The 18,915-nt window shown below is 43.1% G+C and overlaps 1 protein-coding gene across 3 annotated transcripts in view; it reads right to left on the bottom strand.

Annotated features, from left to right (window-relative positions):
• Positions 1–18,915, bottom strand: part of ptch1 (patched 1) — a 65,611-nt gene that overhangs the window by 37,531 nt on the left and 9,165 nt on the right. For all 3 annotated transcript variants that reach the window (XR_005129819.1, XM_017714775.2, XM_017714774.2), the window contains exons 3-11: positions 9,198–9,387; positions 8,275–8,344; positions 8,063–8,154; positions 6,638–6,836; positions 6,273–6,394; positions 5,119–5,266; positions 3,569–3,700; positions 2,680–2,835; positions 2,205–2,303 (exon numbers count right to left, since the gene is read on the bottom strand). Coding sequence is in view for 2 of the 3 variants with exons in the window: in XM_017714775.2 (XP_017570264.1) it covers positions 2,205–2,303; positions 2,680–2,835; positions 3,569–3,700; positions 5,119–5,266; positions 6,273–6,394; positions 6,638–6,836; positions 8,063–8,154; positions 8,275–8,344; positions 9,198–9,387 (1,208 nt within the window). In the remaining variant the exon portion in view is untranslated. The remainder of the gene's footprint in view (positions 1–2,204; positions 2,304–2,679; positions 2,836–3,568; positions 3,701–5,118; positions 5,267–6,272; positions 6,395–6,637; positions 6,837–8,062; positions 8,155–8,274; positions 8,345–9,197; positions 9,388–18,915) is intronic.

Here is an 18,915-nt window from a genome sequence, read left to right as displayed (position 1 = left end):
AAGACGGCTCTGCGCTCTCCCCCCACAGCGCGCTGTTTACTTTCTGCACAAAAAGCACCCAGCACTGCGCAATCGCACACAAACACAAGCAAATACATGCCTCAACACCACCCCATCCCTCCCACCTCCACCACCACAACAACCTGAACACTCACACACACTTACTCTCATAACTACAAGACGTATATACAGTCAGTGTTGGGAAAAATGTGGTACAATATATTGTAGGTAATGTAATTACTTTGCCTGTCACAAAGCAGTGTAACCCAGTACAGCTGTAATCACATTACAGTTAGTGACTTAGTAAGAATTTAATTTCTACTGTGACTCATTTCTCTGTAACAGAGCAATATTTATTACATGCAATGTATTTAACATACACGTTTCCTCTATATAGATTATCTGTTCTATGCATGCCCTACCTGCAACAGCTAACTGTGCAACTTTAACCAAAGTCCTTACAGGAAAGTCTGTCCACTTGATGGCAATCTAGCAATGCCGCCCGGCAGTTATTTCCATTCATACGAGACCAAGCTCCTGTCTACTGCATTAACTTTCACTGAAATGATTTATTCCAAGTAATTTTGGACTATTTTCACTGGTCCGTTTATTATATTATATATATATATATATATATATATATATATATATATATATATTTTATCATTCCTTTTTTTTTTGTGACATTGTACTATTACCTTACTAATTTCTTATCTATTTTTGATCTTAATTTCTTACCATTTAAATCTCAAGTTCTATTTTTATCTACTTTTATCTTTTATTCACTGTTATTTTCAATTTTCTTTTAATTTAAAATGATTAAATGTAGTTATTATTTTCTTTGTCATGTCAATCCCTGTTTTTGTAAACGCTCGGCTACATTGAAAATGAGGGTTGCCCTCAATGTACTTCCGAGTCAAAATAAAGGTTGATTGATTGATTGATTGATTGATATTTTAACACAATGAAAAGGGCAGCAGTCATAAAACTAGATACAAGGTTTTGCAAATGCAGCAATGACATGCAAGAGTTCACAAAGGATTTATGAGCAAAAGCAGATTTGCTTATGTGGTTGACGCTATATGACCTACCTTCCTCTATAAAAATGGACAGAATTATGCTGCAAAAAGCAGGTGGACAGTGACATAATCAAACACTTGATGTGGGCCAAAATCATTACATTCTGATGGAAGAATATAGGAAAGCAACACAGTTGTCATGATCGGCCCCTCCAAGTCCTGTCCAGGTGCTCCTGTTTTGGTTTTCATGACTCCACCCCTGATTGTCTCCACCTGAGTTTCCACCTGTCCCTTGTTTCCCCTCATGTATTTAAGCCCTGTGTTTTCCCCTGTGTGTTTGCAGGTTTTTGTTTGATGTAAGGTTTGTGTTTGAAGTGTTTTCTGGCCTGTTTGGAGTTCTGTTTAAATTTTTGTCATGTCTGTTCCTCCTGCTTTCCGTATTGGCTCTCTGACCCTGATTATGGATTTGCCCTTAATTAAAGTCGCTTACCTCAGCGTGTGCGTTCGCCTCCTCGCTCCCCAGCGTTACAGAAAGACCTGCCACCAATGGTTGATAAGCGACTTTTATTAAGAGCAAATCCATAATCAGATACTGATTACACAGACTTTGTACTCATACTAATCAATAGGCTGAACAGTCCCAGTACTTGTCACCTACATTAGCCTCACAGCTATTTCTTAAAGCAGAGATGCTCAAATAATGAGAGAAAAAGTCACATATGCACACGCATGGACGTCTGCATACACTCTGCTGCGAGTGTGGGTTTGTCATCAACTGCATCCTCTCATCCCCACTCTCAAGCTCTTCCACAGTCACACACTTCTGGTAGTGGTCCCCAAGAGCCCCCAGGAGCCTCTCTGTGATGCTGCCGCACATCAAAGCCGAGTGGGGGGCTTTTTTGAACTTACATCACAGGCCAGGGCAGGTACACACACATTCCTTTACGTGAGGGATAGCATGAGGGCAAAGCACGGCCCTTCCCCCACGATATCAACTCAGCTTTCTCCTACAGCAGAGCACGATCTTGTCTCAACACAATCTGTTGTCCGAAAGTTATGTACAGCCAACAATGAAAACTGTTAGAGATCGAGCGAGAGATGTTTAATCTGTTTTCTAGGGAATATGAGGGTATGATAGTGATAGAGAGGGAGAGAGAGAGAGAGAGAGAGGGAAGGTTCACTCACCTCAAATGGGATTCTCTTATTCTGGCCAGTTTCACTGAAGGCGTGAGCAAGAAGAAAGACATCATCCACTCCCACACCTAGGGCAAGGAATGGTAGCACCTTTGCACAGATAAACATCATGATGAGAAAACATCAACAAAGTTTAAAAACAATGGGTCTCATTCACCAATTGTTCCTAAGAAGACTGCTTCTTAAAACCCACTTAATCAGTCTTCATGAGGATTCTGACATTCAACAATGTGTTCTTGTTTAGGGTTTGGTCTTAGGTAAGAATAGAATCTCCACACACAGAAGAGCACAAAGATCTAAGCAATTCTGCGGTTTAAGAACCCTGAGGATGTTTCTCAAGAACACATTCAAGAAAAAAAAAAAAATAAATAAAAAAAAATATATATATATGTTGGCATATAAGGCCCAATGTTGACACTTGAGGTAACAATATTTGCACATGTACACTGTGTTGCTTGTTGCGTACCTGAGTAGTAGCGGCATTGAAGGAGATGCCAATAAGAGAGCAAAGGCCCAGTCCAGCTGCGACAGACAGAGTGACCAGCAGCACTCCGGCCAGCCCCACTGCCCCCTGGGACTTAGCGCAGTCCCAGCGCAGCATGGTCAGACACGCATAGGCAAGCTGCACACAAGTGACAGACATACCAGTACAAGGATCAGTATTTGGAGTGACAGTCTCTTTTCTCAGAATAAGTCAATTAGATTGACGATGATTCAGTTCAGTTACATTATTCTGGTATGATTGGAAAATATTTATGAACAAATAATATAGATATACATACATACAGTAACATAATATATTATAATAAGTGAATATTATTATAACAGGTTAAGGATCATTTGGCTCAAATCAGTTGATTCTAGCATTCAATAACCAATGGCAGAACTGCCCCCTTCAGACTGATGCACTGATATTCTGAAGTACTTTTTATGTTCAATATGTTATAATAACATGTTCTATGTGAAGAAAGGGAGGCTAAGGCCACCATCCTGGTATATCAGCACTGCACAACGAGAGTAACTCGTTGAGAAAATATTACTTTTATGCAAAATGTATAAAATGTTCAAAAGCATTGCTTGATGAAGAAATTTGTTAAAGCTGGATTTCAACTTAATTCTAGACAACTGATTATTATACCATATTATTTGATGTGTTTTATTTATCCCTGATCCAATCACAGCAGTAACAGTCACTACACGGTAACTGATGATTTGAGCTCTAACCGTACTGTCTTTCATTACATGCTCCACAACCTTTTTTGTGGCTGGTGTAAAAAATGTCAGTTTATATGTAATAAGGACTGAAAACCTCTATTAGTAAAGTCAGACAAAGGAAACACTGTGTATTTATGTACCATGAGCAAGTAGCCACTGGCAATCCTGATGCCACTAACACTGGAGAAGGATTTAAGGATGTCTTCTAGAGTGGTGGTGGTAAATGTCAGCACCTTCTGAGAAGAGTTGATGGACACACTCTGCTGGACCACCTGAAGACAAGATTATGGTGAGAGGGTTAAAAACCTGTTTTCACTTTCATAGCAATCTAAACAATGTCATGACTGCAATCAAGCTCCTCTATTGTTGAGGTTACAGTATATCACAGACCAACAGCAGTAGCTTAACAATATTCTACAATTAACTTTTAGATTTTCACCTGCTGTAAATTAGAATGAAACACAATATCAGTCTGTTTTTCACCTCAATAAGTGGCTGCACTAACACACACACACACACACACGCACAGAAATACAGGCGCCCACGCAGACACACATTAAGGGGTAACCCAATGCCAAGCAGAGGTCAGGGTCTAAATAACATTGACCAGATGATGTCACACAGAAACCACCAATGGGACGGCAGCTGTGAAAGAGATTGAGCTCTGTGCGGGTTAATGTGTTCCAGACAGGCCCACATTACGCATACACTGGTAATTCACACACATTGCTGGGTTGGGGCCACCACTGCTAAGAGCTTATATCTTCGTTGGGGTCCCTTTTTGTATCTGATAGAACTTGTTCTGCTTTTGCAATAAAGAGGCACATATTTTAGGTCCATAGTCGACTAAAATTAAGCACAAAACTGACTCGTCTCCTCTAAAAATTTCCCTATAAATCATATACTCTCTGGCACTGACGTGGCATGTATATTCTATCCGCATGCCCAGAGGAGCGCAACATAATGCTGTCATTTCCTATAAAAGAGTGGCCGGCCTTAAGCACAGGCGCTAGAGCTCTACAGGATGTAAATGTGACCTTTCCTGGCCTTACAGATGCACCTCCCCAAGTTCACACATAATGCGGGCATTTAAATATGGAGGAGAAAAAGGGGGCTGGATTTCCTTTTGAAGCCCCAAACAGCTGGGCTCTAACCTTCAGAAAAGGGGGGAGAGAGAGAGAGAGAGAGAGAGAGAGAGAGAGAGAGACTGAGGAATGTGTACTTTACTTATGACGGAGGAATGCCTTACCTCACACTCAGCTTGTATATGTGTGAGTGAGTGTGTGTGTGTGTGTGCGCGTCAGGGCATGGAGTGTGGTGTGAGAGGCTTTGATGTAGGTCAATAAAATCCCATTTGCATATTAGTTCCAGGTGGGGTCATGCTTGGTGAAGGCTTCCAAAAGCATTCATGTCACAATATGTCAGAATAATTCATATGTCACATGGGAAAGACTTTTCCTACGTTTGTACGTGGTGAAACTCACGTGACTGCGTGAGCAAAAAGCCCATGGCTATATTCTCGCTATTCAGCTCTCATCAATGCCATATCAAAATTGCAGCGGTCTCTTCTTTATTCGTCTTTTTGAGACCCCCCCACAAATAAGCTACAGAAACTCCAGAAGCTTTACGGACTTGATCAGCTGAACTTGCTCTGTCTTAAGAGTTATGCATAGTAAAAGCAAGAATTTACCTCGGAGTACCTCCTCTGCCAGGCCTCCAGGATGGCAGCTGCTTTGTCCTCGTTCCAGTTCATGTGAGAGACTGCTTCATAGCCCTTTAAGTGCTCGTACATCTGCTTGGGGGTCATGAGCTGGAACATGGTCTGCAGAGCCTTGGCACTGAGAGACAGAGAAAAGTGTATGCAATATAGCACCTGAAACCAAAATGAAGGATACAGACGGCAGAAACACTGAAAACTGAAATAAAGCTGACAATAAACAAGACACGGTTCACGTAAAAACGACTACAGTATGCGCCAGGAAATCAAACGTCTTCAACTGCAGAGAACAGCTGGTCACCCAGGGCAATGAATTATTAGTATTTTTTACTTATACTCAGATTTGCACTCTGTTGTCATTTTTTTGGCATTTCAAAACATGTGGCTAGAGATGGCATCAACGCTGATGGTGCTGATTTCCTGCAGCTCAAACTCCTTGAACCAGCAGAGGAGAAAAAAAAACATTATTTTAACCACTACTTTTAATTTTCACTACAATTCAATTTTTTTGTAAAGTCTTTTTGTTTTTTAAAGAAAATCTTTACATATCCTTTACATATTTTTGACCCTTCACCCTTCGCCTGAAACTTTGGTTCAGGCCTAAAACACTACACGGAACAGCTTATCTTGGGTTCATTCAAACTTCTCAAATGTAAAAACAAGCCAAAAACAAAGCCTTTATCTCCTGGAGCACATAGTACAGGCTCCCTCAAGTGTACTCTCATTAGAGATGGCTAACCCAGCTCTAATCAGAACCACTCCTTGGTTTTGCATCTCCTTTCACCCAGAGAAGAGGTGAAAAGATACTTGCAAACACCTTGACTAATTCCCACCAAACCACCAGCTTATATTATCTCTATACTATCTGCATTAATCCAACTCTCTGTCATAGCATGGATCAAGCTATGCCTGCAAAATCACCACCGTCTGGAAACGGCATGTGAAGGTAAACACATCAGTTTCATTGTGCCTTGCTAATACATGTACATGCATCACTAATGACCCTGACCAGCCAAAACAAGCTTGTTAATATTTCTGCCAAATGAATCGACTTATTTCTTCTCCATATCTACACAGCCTGTGTTGCTGATTCTCTCTGTGATATATCTGCATGTGGTTGGTCTTACCTAAGAAGTCTCCCACTGTTGTTCTTCTTGGTCCCTCCGATGATGAGCTCCTCCTGCCAGTGCATGTACTTTCTGGAGACTCCATAGCAGCCGCCGGTAAGGACACGGGTAATATCCAACGGCTAGTAGAAACAAGAGTGACGTCTTAGAACAATGTGACAGCACCTCAAGATTAGAATCTTTGACAAACTAAAATCAGGCAATGAATACTACGGGATTTATGGGGTCTTGCACATAACTGAGGCAATAAGACAATATTATGTAGTAATATATCATATACAGTACCAACATATGGGGCTTTTAACCAGTTTATTGGGATTACAGAAAGATTTCTAAAAGGTCTGTGTTGCGTTTGTTAGGTTTACCCGTGAAGAGTTCTTGTTGGGAGCAGATACAGGACAGTCTGGGTCTGCGGGGTTGATGCAGGGTCGATCCATGTAGCCATGTCCTACCTCAGCCTTCACCAGCATCTCCTCCCAACTGTCCACCAGGTTGGTCACTGCCTTCAGCTTAGCAATCAGCGCCATAGGGTCAAAGTTGACCCACTGCAGAGGGGGTTCACCACTGCGGGAAGCCAGCCTTAAATCAAAGAGGGCTCTACATGCATTTCACACAAACACCTATTTAGCATGCCTGAAAAGCATCTGACTCGAGAATGCAGGAGAACTGAGCCTTCTGAAGACGGACCACTCTTGGCCACAGGAAACTGAACAAATAAAGGGCAACTGATGGAATTTTTTAAGGCTAGCTTCTGCCTCATACAGCGGTGGCACCATTAAAGCAGAGATTGAGTTTCAGCCTGCCACTATAATGACAGCCCTGCACCGCGGCATCAGCCCAATCATCTGAGGAAAATCCGCACTAATTATACCATGCTGCTGGTCGAGCTTATGGCCTGCCACCTCCCCACAACTAAGCGTCTTCTGAGTCATTTCACAGACCTCCAGTACTTTTTAATGCCATCTTCTCCCTTTTGGTCTCCTTGCTGCCCTGCTCTTGCTGGCTGGCCTTGCCAGATCCCTCCTGTTTCCTCAGTAAATCTGTCCACATGCTATCCTCACATGTCCTCCCCTGCTCCCAGAATCCCCACTCCCTCTCTCCTTTCAACCTTGTGCTATCGTTCTTCCACTCCTACCACGCCGTCCGGCCCCCTGTCAACTCTCCACCAAACCAGCTGTCCTTCCATCTCTGCTGCATCTCTCTCTTTATTTCTCTGTATGTCCAACTCTCCCTCCTTTCAGAGCAGGCTTCTCTGGCTGGCCCTTCATGGCTGAGACCACATTGTATGTGCCTAACCAGGCTTGGGTCATTATTCCAAGTTCCCCAACCAGAACACAGTAAAATCCTTATTTACCATCCGCAATGGAGAGAGAAAAAGGAAGGGAGGGAGGGAGAGAGAGAGAGAGAGAGACCGCAACAGAGAGCTCTGCTTTTGCTGGAATGGAGGGAAGTCTGCTGAGTGTAACTGTTGCAAGGAGCTATTAGAAGCAGAAGGGGAACAATTGCGTGGGGGCCCAGAGCAGTTTGGCCAGGCCAGAGAGCCATCACAATGGATGCCTTCAGCGAGTCTCATGCACAAACACAACAAAGCAATCCAGCCAAATCACCGTTTATCCTCCTACCACCGTCGCTGCTCACTCATAAGCACATTCCATTATTTGAGCTGAAGCATGTTTTCAGAGATTTTGTCATCACCTTGATGTGTCATTTCCTCATAGAACAACTTTGAAAAAGCGACCTAAAACAGATGTTCTTGGAGCAACATTAAAAGATGTGTGAATGCCACTTACGGGAGATAGGCTATGCCCGAATGTAGCTTGGCACCTTCCCAGAAGCAGTCCAGAGGTGTAATGATGAGGCAGGGATGTAGATTTTCAATTATCTGGGGGGGAAAAAAAAAAACAAGGGCTTTATTCAGCTCAGCTTTATTCTCAGCGCCCATCTAGCACGCTACATTCGATAATAATAATAATTTTAATAATATTTCAAGCGCCTCCCTCACCTGGTAAGCAAAATTGTTTTCTGTAACGAATTCTCCTGATTTGTAGCATAAATGTTCTAATTTCCATTTCCTACGATGAACGACAAGCAAAACAATACAGTTAGCATCACATGGACATCGAACCTTGCTCAGGAATATAAAAAACATGAATTATGCCTGGAATGTATGTAGGCGGACAGTCAGAAGTTTGGACACATCGGAGATTCACTAACCGGGTTTTGTGAGCACGACGGCTTTGTAGGTTTGCAATAATCAACTTAATACTGTTGCATGCAGACATCTGAACAGCCCCCGTGACCCCGGTCAAATAACATGTTTTTGCTGATTTTCTAAGTGAAAATAAGTTAACTCATCCTCTACACGAAACCTTTCTGCACGTTTTTGTGTACAATATCACAGTTTTAGCATAAAATATCAAAGGTGCTGAAATCTTTTCCACATTTATGTTGTGTTAAATTCAGCAAATAAACAGTAATTGTGCATTAAAATGTGCTGATGTGTTTTCTTTGTAGGGGATGTGTTCATTTGAATAGGGGTGCCCTTTTGCATACAGCTGCATATTACACAGAAAACTATTTGGGTCTTTTCGCCTTTGTAGAGAACTGAAAAGAAAATAGTTTAGGCTTAAACTACCTCTGTGTTAAGAAATTTCCAGTATGTGCTTTTCATAATTTGGACAAAACAAAACACTTAAAATCGTCATTTAGGCAAAACTGCTCTTCATACCAAGGAAAAAAATGTTATGAACATGAACTGAGCGCTGCTGAATCTACCCCAAATAGCTATGCTTGTTAAGAAAAACCCTGGATATTGGGAAGTCAAAGTGAAATATAAGGCCTGCAGTAGAAGGTCTGGGCTGCAGGCTCAGCGCTATATTGAGATCAGATCTAGATGACAGATAACAGCAAGTGGCTGCACGGTACCTGTTGTACATTGAAACATGCACTCTGCTGGCTTTGATGGCAGAGTCCAGGTGCTGTTTCAGTGCCTCCACAGTCAGGATGTTTGCACCCTGATAGCGCGGCGTCTGGATCATAAGCTGAGGGTTAAACATGGCCTCTTCCCCGATCTTCTGTCGCGTGTACTTCAGCTCCTGATTCACCCTGCCACCCACTGTAGAGAGTAGGGGAGAGAGAGAGAGAAGGACAGCGAGGCAAAACGTATGAGACGCATGCGGCCGGAGCTCGATATATTACAGCGAACAGCTTATCCATGTTTTTTTTTTTCCAATTTCAAAACAAACCTGTTCCTAAACCAAGTACAGGAATCTCTTGTTATAATACAAACATTTCAATAACAAGTTACAGCAAACTAGTGACAACATACAAAGATAAAGACCGTAATCCAACATGAATTCTGAAACTGAAAGCTGCCGTTATGCGCAGGAATTACAGAATAAATGAAAGAGGGTACCTCTGTTCTGACAAATAGAACAAACGGCAAAGTAACATGTCATCGTGCGAGAGATAAAGAGCGCAACTGAATTACAAACTACACAAAAACTGCAATATAAACATCGAGAAAAGCACAGAGCGACTATCACTTAGATACTGTTTCTTTCTATTTCATACCGTGCAACAAAAGCAAAGGACAGGCCCTCAGAAGAGACCACAGGGTGCATCTTAAAACTGCTGCACCCTTATCAACTTGGGTTGCACAATATATAGAGGCTGTAATTACATGACTGTATACTGCCATTAAGATTTGCCTCACAACGCATCAAAAACACACAGATGAACAATTGCTGTGACGTATAGCTCCTGCATTACTTCTCAGCAAATTGTTATGTTGAAATACGCAGTTGCCCTGATTCATCCCAACACCCATAAAAACCCATCTCCGACGCTCAACAATGCTCACGGCACACAGCGAAAATTTTGTGGCTGGAGAGCTCATTTGCATGTTGGAGCCCTTCAACATATCAGTATTGCAAAGGTTCAAGGCCACATCATTAACTAAATATATTTAAATATTAAATATTCTGTGGATCGATTTTGTTAACATGGAACATATTACAAAGGTTTATAAAGCCACACAGACGGGCAAAATAAAAAGACACGTCACTCTCCGATTAACGATGCGCTGACATTTCAGCCGCTGGCATCTTTGGCCGAAAACAGCTGCAGATGCCACTTTCGGTTTTTAGCTGAAAGAGAAAGGTGAAAAAAAATTAAGTCTACAAAGAAGTGTCAAAAAATCTCAGACTAGTGAAAACAAGTGATAAAGACGCTGTTTGCTCCTTTCACTCTCCTGCTCTCCACTCCTCAGCTAGAAAAGCCGCAGGCCGGAGTTTAAACCGACCGGGCAGCGGCAGAACAAGAGTCGAAATGACCGGCGTGTGAAACTATTTCACAGTTTGCACAAGGAACAGGAGTTAAGTAATCACTGTTTACACCTGTTCATAAGTATGAAAGGAGGGTATCATGTACTACAGCATCTCCACTACAGATGGGATGCAGAATAAGAGCAGAACAACAGAAGCAGAAAGGAAAGTCGATTCCTAGCATGAAGTTATTGATTGAGCTATTCGAGCTTCTAGGTTTCAGAAAATATTCATTTTGGTGCATCGCAAGTACAAGCACAAACTATTCCAGGGCAAACGGAACATACAGCCTGACTTTTAAAAGCTTCACACACACACACACACACACACACACACACACATACACAGGTAGCCAGATCTCAAACAGACACACATGATTGATGAGTGTAATCAGTGGAACTGAGCCTATGTGTATGCATATGCATGTGTATGTCTGTGTGTGTGTATGTCTGAGTGTGTGTGTGTGTGTGTGTGTGCGCGCATGCATGTGTATGTGAGATGCTTAATTAGGCTTGGGCAGAGAAGTCCTCATGTGGCACACCTAAGACTGGTACACGAATGCGCAGCCCACACTGCTACAAAAGCCGCCTTTCAAAGAGTCCTGCTGAACGCGGTCCAAGTCTGCCTCTCAAAGCTGTCGATTCTTCATGCTCTCTCTACCTCCCCACAGAGAAAATAAAACTTCTCCATTTCCAGGATCAAGGACCTCAGAGAAGCTGGCAATATGGCTCACACGGGCGTCCCAGTTACTCACCGCAGAGCAATCACACCAGAAACCGGGCCAATTCACTGTAATCAAATACGGCAGATCCATTACCGATTCTAAAAACTCTGACTGATATTTATTTGAATTGACATCCTGAAGGGGTGTTACAAATGATATTCATTTCTGTGGATATTGGGACGGCGAGACAACAATACAGCTAGACTTCGTGCTATTTACGATACTGGACATACTGACACGAATTGAACCGGTTTCCATGCTTCATGATATCTCTAATGGAGATGAACATGAAAGTAAGAATAAAAATATATTCCCAATATACTCAAACTAATATACTGAGAATTTTGCGATACCAATACCAAGTTCCAAGCTTTGGAATTAGCCTTTTTTAACTGAATCACTTCACTCAAGATGTGCATCTAAAAGTAGACTATCAATCTACCCCACAGAAACAATGCACAGCTAACAATACCACACAATGTGGGTGTGTGCTGTTTATTTGTCTTTTAGGAAAACTGCTTCTTTAAGTTAATTATGCATTCAACACCCCGTGCTGTCTTATTTTGGGAATCTCACGGACCAAAAAAAGTCAAGCAAAATGAATGATGCCATCTGTTTTTAACTTCTGTATTGAAAATGTATTATATTATATTGTGGTGCATAAAAAAACAAACATAAAACATACTACATTGTGAAATCTGTATGGTATGATGCTGCAGCAGACCTACCCACAGTTACTTACTTACTCAAACCTATCACAGCTAAATTACTTTAAATGGTTTTGGAAAAGGATGAATCAACTTGACATCACAAAGACTAGAAATTATATCTATGAGGGCAATTTTGCTGGATTTTGTACAAAAGATGTTGTAAGGAAAGTGTGTTACCACTAAAATCGCTCCTAGCGCTAAGCAAAATTGTTCGGAACTATTCATGCTTGCTGATTCATGCAAATTCCTTCAGGTTTGCTCTGCACTAAGATTATTCAATTGGTAGAGAATAAGACTGATTCTCTCTAATATCAAAATAATAAATATACACTATTTTGCCAAAAGTCTTCACTCACTCATCCAAATCATTGAACTCAGGTGTTCCAGTCACTTCCATGGTCACAGGTGTATAAAGCCGAGCCCCTAGGCCTGCAGACTGCTTCTACAGACATTAGTGAAAGAATGGGTCGCTCTCAGGAGCTCAGAGAATTCCAGCGTGGTACCGTGATCGGACGCCACCTGTGCAGCAAGTCCAGTCGTGAAATTTCCTCACTACTAAATATTCCACAGTCCACTGTCAGTGGGATTATAACAAAGTGGAAGCGATTGGGAACGACAGCAACTCAGCCACGAAGTGGTCGGCCACGTAAAATGACAGAGCGGGGTCAGCGGATGCTGAGGGGCATAGTGCGCACTGCGCAGAGGTCACCAACTTTCTGCAGAGTCAATCACTACAGACCTCCAAACTTCATGTGGCCTTCAGATCAGCTCAAGAACAGCGTAGAGAGCTTCATGGAATGGGTTTCCATGGCTGAGCAGCTGCATCCAAGCCTTACATCACCAAGCGCAGTGCAAAGCGTGGAATGCAGTGGTGTAAAGCTCCACTACTGGACTAGAGCAGTGGAGACGTGTTCTCTGGAGTGACCAATCACGCTTCTCTGTCTGGCAATCTGATGGACCAGTTTGGGTTTGGCGGTTGCCAGGAGACGGTACTTGTCTGACTGCATTGTGCCGAGTGTAAAGTTTGGTGGAGGGGGGATCATGGTGTGGGGCTGTTTTTCAGGAGTTGGGCTCGGCCACTTAGTTCCAGTGAAAGGAACTCTTAAAGCTTCAGCACCAAGTTTCAACCAACACCAAATTTCAGGCTCCCAACTTTGTGGGAACAGTTTGGGGACGGCCCCTTCCTGTTCCAACATGACTGCGCACCAGTGCACAAAGCAGGTCCATAAAGACGTGGATGAGCCAGTTTGGTGTGGAAGAACTTGACTGGCCTGCACAGAGTCCTGACCTCAACCCCATAGAACACCTTTGGGATGAATTAGAGCGGAGACTGTGAGCCAGGCCTTCTCGTCCAACATCAGCGTCTGACCTCACAAACGCGCTTCTGGAGGAACGGTCAAAAATTCCCATAAACACACTCCTAGCCCTTGTGGAAAGCCTTGTCATAAGGGTTGAAGCTGTTATAGCTGCAAAGGGTGGGCCGACATCATATTAAACCCTATGGATTAAGAACGGGATGTCACTCAAGTTCATATGCGTGCGAAGGCGAGCGAACACTTTTGGAAATATAGTGTATATCTTTTATATGTCGACTATGCTGTGCCATTTTAACCATTAACATGTTTCACAACAGCAATTTATGGCAAAAGGCAAGCTTGTGTTTTGTGTTTTTATCTTTATAGTGGATAAACATCCTGACATCTTCGACATGCTTCATGGACCTTGATAGAAGAAACGGGAGTACAAAATGTTTTCAGATCAACCTGCTTCACTTCGGGATTTTTTGGGCGGGCTGGAAAGAATACGCTACAATTTATAAACTTTAATTCAATTTAACAATGGCTTTCATTTCACAAGAGAGACATAAGTTGTGCTTTTTGAAGCCATTGTGAGTGAATTAAACATGAAAATAACCATGTGTTTCTCTGAGGCCAGACCACCCAGTCAGTGAAGAAAGACTAGCGGGAGGAAAATGTCTACAAGCATTAGGACAATGCAGTGAAGTCTTTCTTCCTAGGCCCAAAACACGCTCACATCTGATCTTGTTTTAGGGGCATGTTTATAATATCCATCATTAATAGCAGCTTTGACCAAGCCCGAACTCGGCTTCAACATGGATATTGGGGCCAGGTCCATTACATCTTAAAATGGCTTAGCATGTTCCCTATTTAGAGGCCCAGGGAACACCAACAGATTTTTGGAGAAGAAACGGCTTTAGATGTCAACAAGAAAGCCATGAACGTACAGCAGAGATCTCCTCACTGGATGAATGTGAGCTGAGTAGCCTTCAAACGGTGAAAGGCTCCTCAGATGTTGGCCAAGATTTACCCAGGAAACAGGAAGGGCCCACAACAATGCACATCACTCAATTTACAGGGATGAGGTCCGTATTACAGGAAACGTCACATTATGGCTGGAACCCAGGAGAATTCTATACTCGTCTGGAGGGGCGCAGAGTCTGGGGTCAAAACGGCCGAGCCTCAGGTGTGAAATTAACACCCCTGCGCCGTCGCAGCAAAAACGAGAACGAGAAAGAGAGAGGAAGCAAAGATCAGACGGAACAGGGAACAGAATTTCTTCACTCCTTTGTCTATTTTTAAAGAAGAGATACGAATCCTGTTCTGTTAAATCTCATTCTGTCAATTAAGCAGGCTTATGGAAGACCAATGGAAGCAAAGGTCATCTTTAAAATGACCCTTACTGTTGCGGGGGGGCAACTTTTTTTTCACGCAAATGAACAAAACTTGTCAAACTTGGATCTGATTCAAACTTTAGTATATGACTGTATTCACTCTAAACACAAACACACAACAAAAAACTATTCAAATGCTATGAACACAAAACAAACCCGAACCTCATTTCTCTACACAGTATATCAGAAATTATACTATCCTTTCAAAAACTACCACTGTCTCAAAAATGTCTGTATTGGTTTTGGCAAGATGACCCAGGTAGGTACGTAGGTCTGACTCTCAATTATGACTTCACAGCAGCTTTAGGTAGCCATCGATATAGGGTTTTGTGTTCAATTGCTTGTTAACACAAATAGCTGATCAGCCAATCACATGGCTGCAACTCAGTGCATTTAGGCCTGTAGAGGTGGTCAAGACGACTTGCTGAAGTGCAGGCCGAGCATCAGAACGGGGAAGAAAGGGGATTTAAGGGGCTTTGAACGTGGCGTGGTTGTTGGTGCCAGACGGGCTGGTCTGAGTATTTCAGAAACTGCTGATCTGCTGGGATTTTCACGCTCAACCATCTCTAGGAGAACGGTCCGAAAAAGAGGAAAGATCCAGTGAGCGGTCAGTTGTGTGGACGAAAACGCCTTGTTGGTGTGAGAGGTCAGAGGAGAATGGGCAGACTGGTTCCAGATGATAGAAAGACAGCAGGAACTCAAATAATCAACCAAAATCTGGTTCTGAAGGCAAAAGGGGGTCCAGTCTTTTACTAGCAAGGTGTACCTAACACATTTTCCAGTGAGTGCATGTCAATGCCAATACTGATGTCAATACACAAGCATTTAAACAATGGATATTGAGACCATATCCACCTAGAGATGACCAGCATTGCTTAAACTTTCTTCTACATCAAGTGTCATTTTGAAATATTAGTCAAATCTAAACACCTCCAAAATGTTTTTAAGTAAAAACATCGATAATATCGAAATATCGGCCGATAACGATATGATTCTGACATCATCGCGCAGCCCTAGCTTCACAAATTTGATGCAAGTCCAAAACTTAAACTGGAGTAGAAGCAGATTATTTTATGCATTTCAGATGTTATTTCTGTGTGTCAGGCAGTGCAGTGCATGTTCACACATACACCTCCATGCTGTGGTGATACCGTGAGCTACACACTAGCCTAGCTGAGAAGGATGAATACAGCAGAAAAAATGCAGCAGAAAAGCAGAATGAAGGTGTCCTCGAGCAATATCACGCAACATCTAGCATGACAACACGTATTACAACACAGCATAACCCTGAGGGCAGACTGCTTGAGACCGGGTTGGCCAAGGAGTACATACAGTCGGGCGACACCAGGGCTATTTTATCCTTAAGCACAGCCACTGTTAATGTCAGTTTTACTAAAACTCATTTAGCTATGAGACCAATCTTGTTATCAGAGTGTCAGGCCATTATTTAGGGGTAAAGCCCCTTTACAATGGCAGTGCAGAGGAAAACTGAAGAACACAGCAAAGCAATTTCCAGATTTACTGTAAAAGAAACACTGCATGTATGTCATTTTTGTTTGCTTTCCAGGGAATTCCATGGAAATTATAGTAAACTGAGACGCTGGTGCTGTCGTCCCGCTGCTCGCACGCGGTCACTCAGGTTTGTGGACGGTGGAGCGGAGGGATGCCGAACTGTTTCAGAGTGCTGCCGTGTCTGTGTGTCCTTCTGGTTCTCTCCTGTTAGTTAAGCTGTCATAGTCAGATCTGCCGGAGTCGTTAGCCACACTCTGGAAATGTTCACATTCCCTGTTTATGTACAAACGGATAGAATAAAACTAATTCCCTCTCCCTGCTTTCTTTCCGAGTATACAATCACCCACATGTCCGGCTGGACACTGAAGGACGACCGACTGCCGAGCACTCGTGCTGCCCACTTCAGACCAGCTGCCCACGCCCCAGCTACCACCACCTGCCTTGGACGAGCTGCCCACCCTACGCTGATGTTCTCATGGACTCCCAGCTATTACTACTACTAATACTACTGCTATTAATATTAGTAATATAATAACTCTGTAGGTAGTTTGACCAGAGGAGGACGGGTCCCCACTGGTGAGCCTGGTTCCTCCCAAGGTTTCTTCCTCAGTTCTGAGGGAGATTTTCCTTGCCACTGTTGCCCCTGGCTTGCTCACCGGGGGGGTTTTTTACATTTTTTAGTTTCTTGTTAAAACTTTGTCTTTTCTGGAATTATGTAAAGCTGCTTTGTGACAAAATCCGTTGGAAAAAGCGCTACAAATAAAATTGATTTGATTTGATTACGTTCATGGAAGAAATGCTATGATTTCATTACATAAGCAAATTATTTCTTAAGATGCTAATGTCAGAACAAGACGAGTCAAAGTTTACATTTCTAAGATTGCTGTTTTGTCCTGATTAAATCCTCAGATTTTTGTTATGCGTTGATAATAAACATGTATAATGCCTTATGTTCCTCCAGCTGCTGTTGTTTTATTTCCCTCTATAATCATTTTTCAAAACATTTGGCCATTTTCAGGGAAGTGCTGTCAGAAACTGCAGGTTTCAAATGATACCCAACCCTGCCCGGAGTTGGTCAGGTGTCTGCATAGTTGCTTGGTCACTTGAGTGTTGAGGCACTTGATAATGCCACCAACTCTTTCAAAAAAGATCTGGTGGCCACCTTCAGAGAGCCTTTGTCCTGGCACACTAGCAGTGCTGCCATGTGATATGGCACAAACCTACTGCACTGGAAACTGATTATGACTAACTTGGGAGAAAACTGGAGCAAAATAATCAAACAGCTTTTGTCCAGGCTTTATTTTCTAACTGTCTGTCTGTCTGTCATATTGGGAAAAGGTCTAAATGGCCAGTTATCCATGGTATGAGTATATATAGAGATCTAGAGAAAATGGGACAACTACCAACCATGCAAGACCTGGTAGACCACCACACCTACCACCATCATATAAACAGTACTTTCATCTTTTAGAGACAGAAGAAAATCAACACCATTCTTTCTTCAGATCCATCATTTCTGTCCATCTTTGCACTGTCAGAAGTTAGTCAGAAAGGATGTGCGGCTGTCAAGAAGCTGTTGGTGAGAAAAGAAAATAGAGCCAACTAATAAAATGCGAGTTGAACTAAGAGGCTGCTGGTGTCCAGATACAACATCACTGAATGTGTTGGGATTATTTGGATTGTGAGAGGCAGAAAATACAACCAACTTCTAAGACTGAACTTTGGAAGTGTGGAAAAACAAGTGAAAAAAAGTCCCTTGAAATGAACGGAAGCTGCAATAAAGGCAAAGGGTGGACACACTAAATACTGAGAAATGTGAAATCAGATTTGATGTACAAATGTAAATAAACATATACAGGTATAAAAATGTTCTGTTTTAGACGTGCACGTTCAGTAATGCAGTAGAGGGAGAACTGCAAGTGAACTGGGTGTGCATGTCAGTGTGTGTTTGAGCCTGAACCAGGCCCATTCACTTTGTTGCATAACATTAACCCCTGAACCTCCCTTTTCACCGATGGGGGAGCACGGATTGGAAGGGGCCTGCCATCGCCCCCTGGTTTTTCAAGCTTTGCACAGCCATTCTCACCATTGAGCTTCAGAGTGGCTTTTGATTGGCCTGCCCATGAGGGGTGCATGGGGCTCCTCACAAAAGGAAGCCCCCACAACCCCCCCTACTATATCACATCATAGCTCCACACCACTCCCCCTCCGCCTCCCTCCACCCAGCCCTGGTGACTATGCCCGCTCTGGCCAATCCTGTAGCCTGGAGGCTCTGGATTGCCGGTTGCCTGGCGCTGAGGTGGCTTGGTTTCTTTCTGGGGGCTGCCGAGGCAGGGAGGGAGTGTGTGTGGCAGTGGCGGCACAGGGAAGCACTTTTTATGACTGTGTTGCGGGCGGGATTAGCTGGATTAGACCCCAACTCAGAGAGACCCCCTGCGGTCACACGGAAGTCCCCGAGCGGGGTCAGAGTGCCGCGAACCAACTCCCCTCTCCCTCCAACAGGCCCACTCCACTCCACGAACCAATACTACACTGCACACGGTTGATTTCTGCGTGGCGCTGCCGCAGCACCTGCTTCCACACTACATCTCTTCCTGAATGGTTCTTGGTTGGGATGCGCAGTTCTAGGAATTAGTACAGAAACCCCCCATGAAGTGGATTGTTTGTGAAGCAATCAAAA

The sequence above is a fragment of the Pygocentrus nattereri genome, chromosome 28 (assembly GCF_015220715.1).
Source record: "Pygocentrus nattereri isolate fPygNat1 chromosome 28, fPygNat1.pri, whole genome shotgun sequence".
Lineage (NCBI taxonomy): Eukaryota > Metazoa > Chordata > Actinopteri > Characiformes > Serrasalmidae > Pygocentrus > Pygocentrus nattereri.
This window is presented reverse-complemented; position numbering and strand designations above follow the sequence as displayed.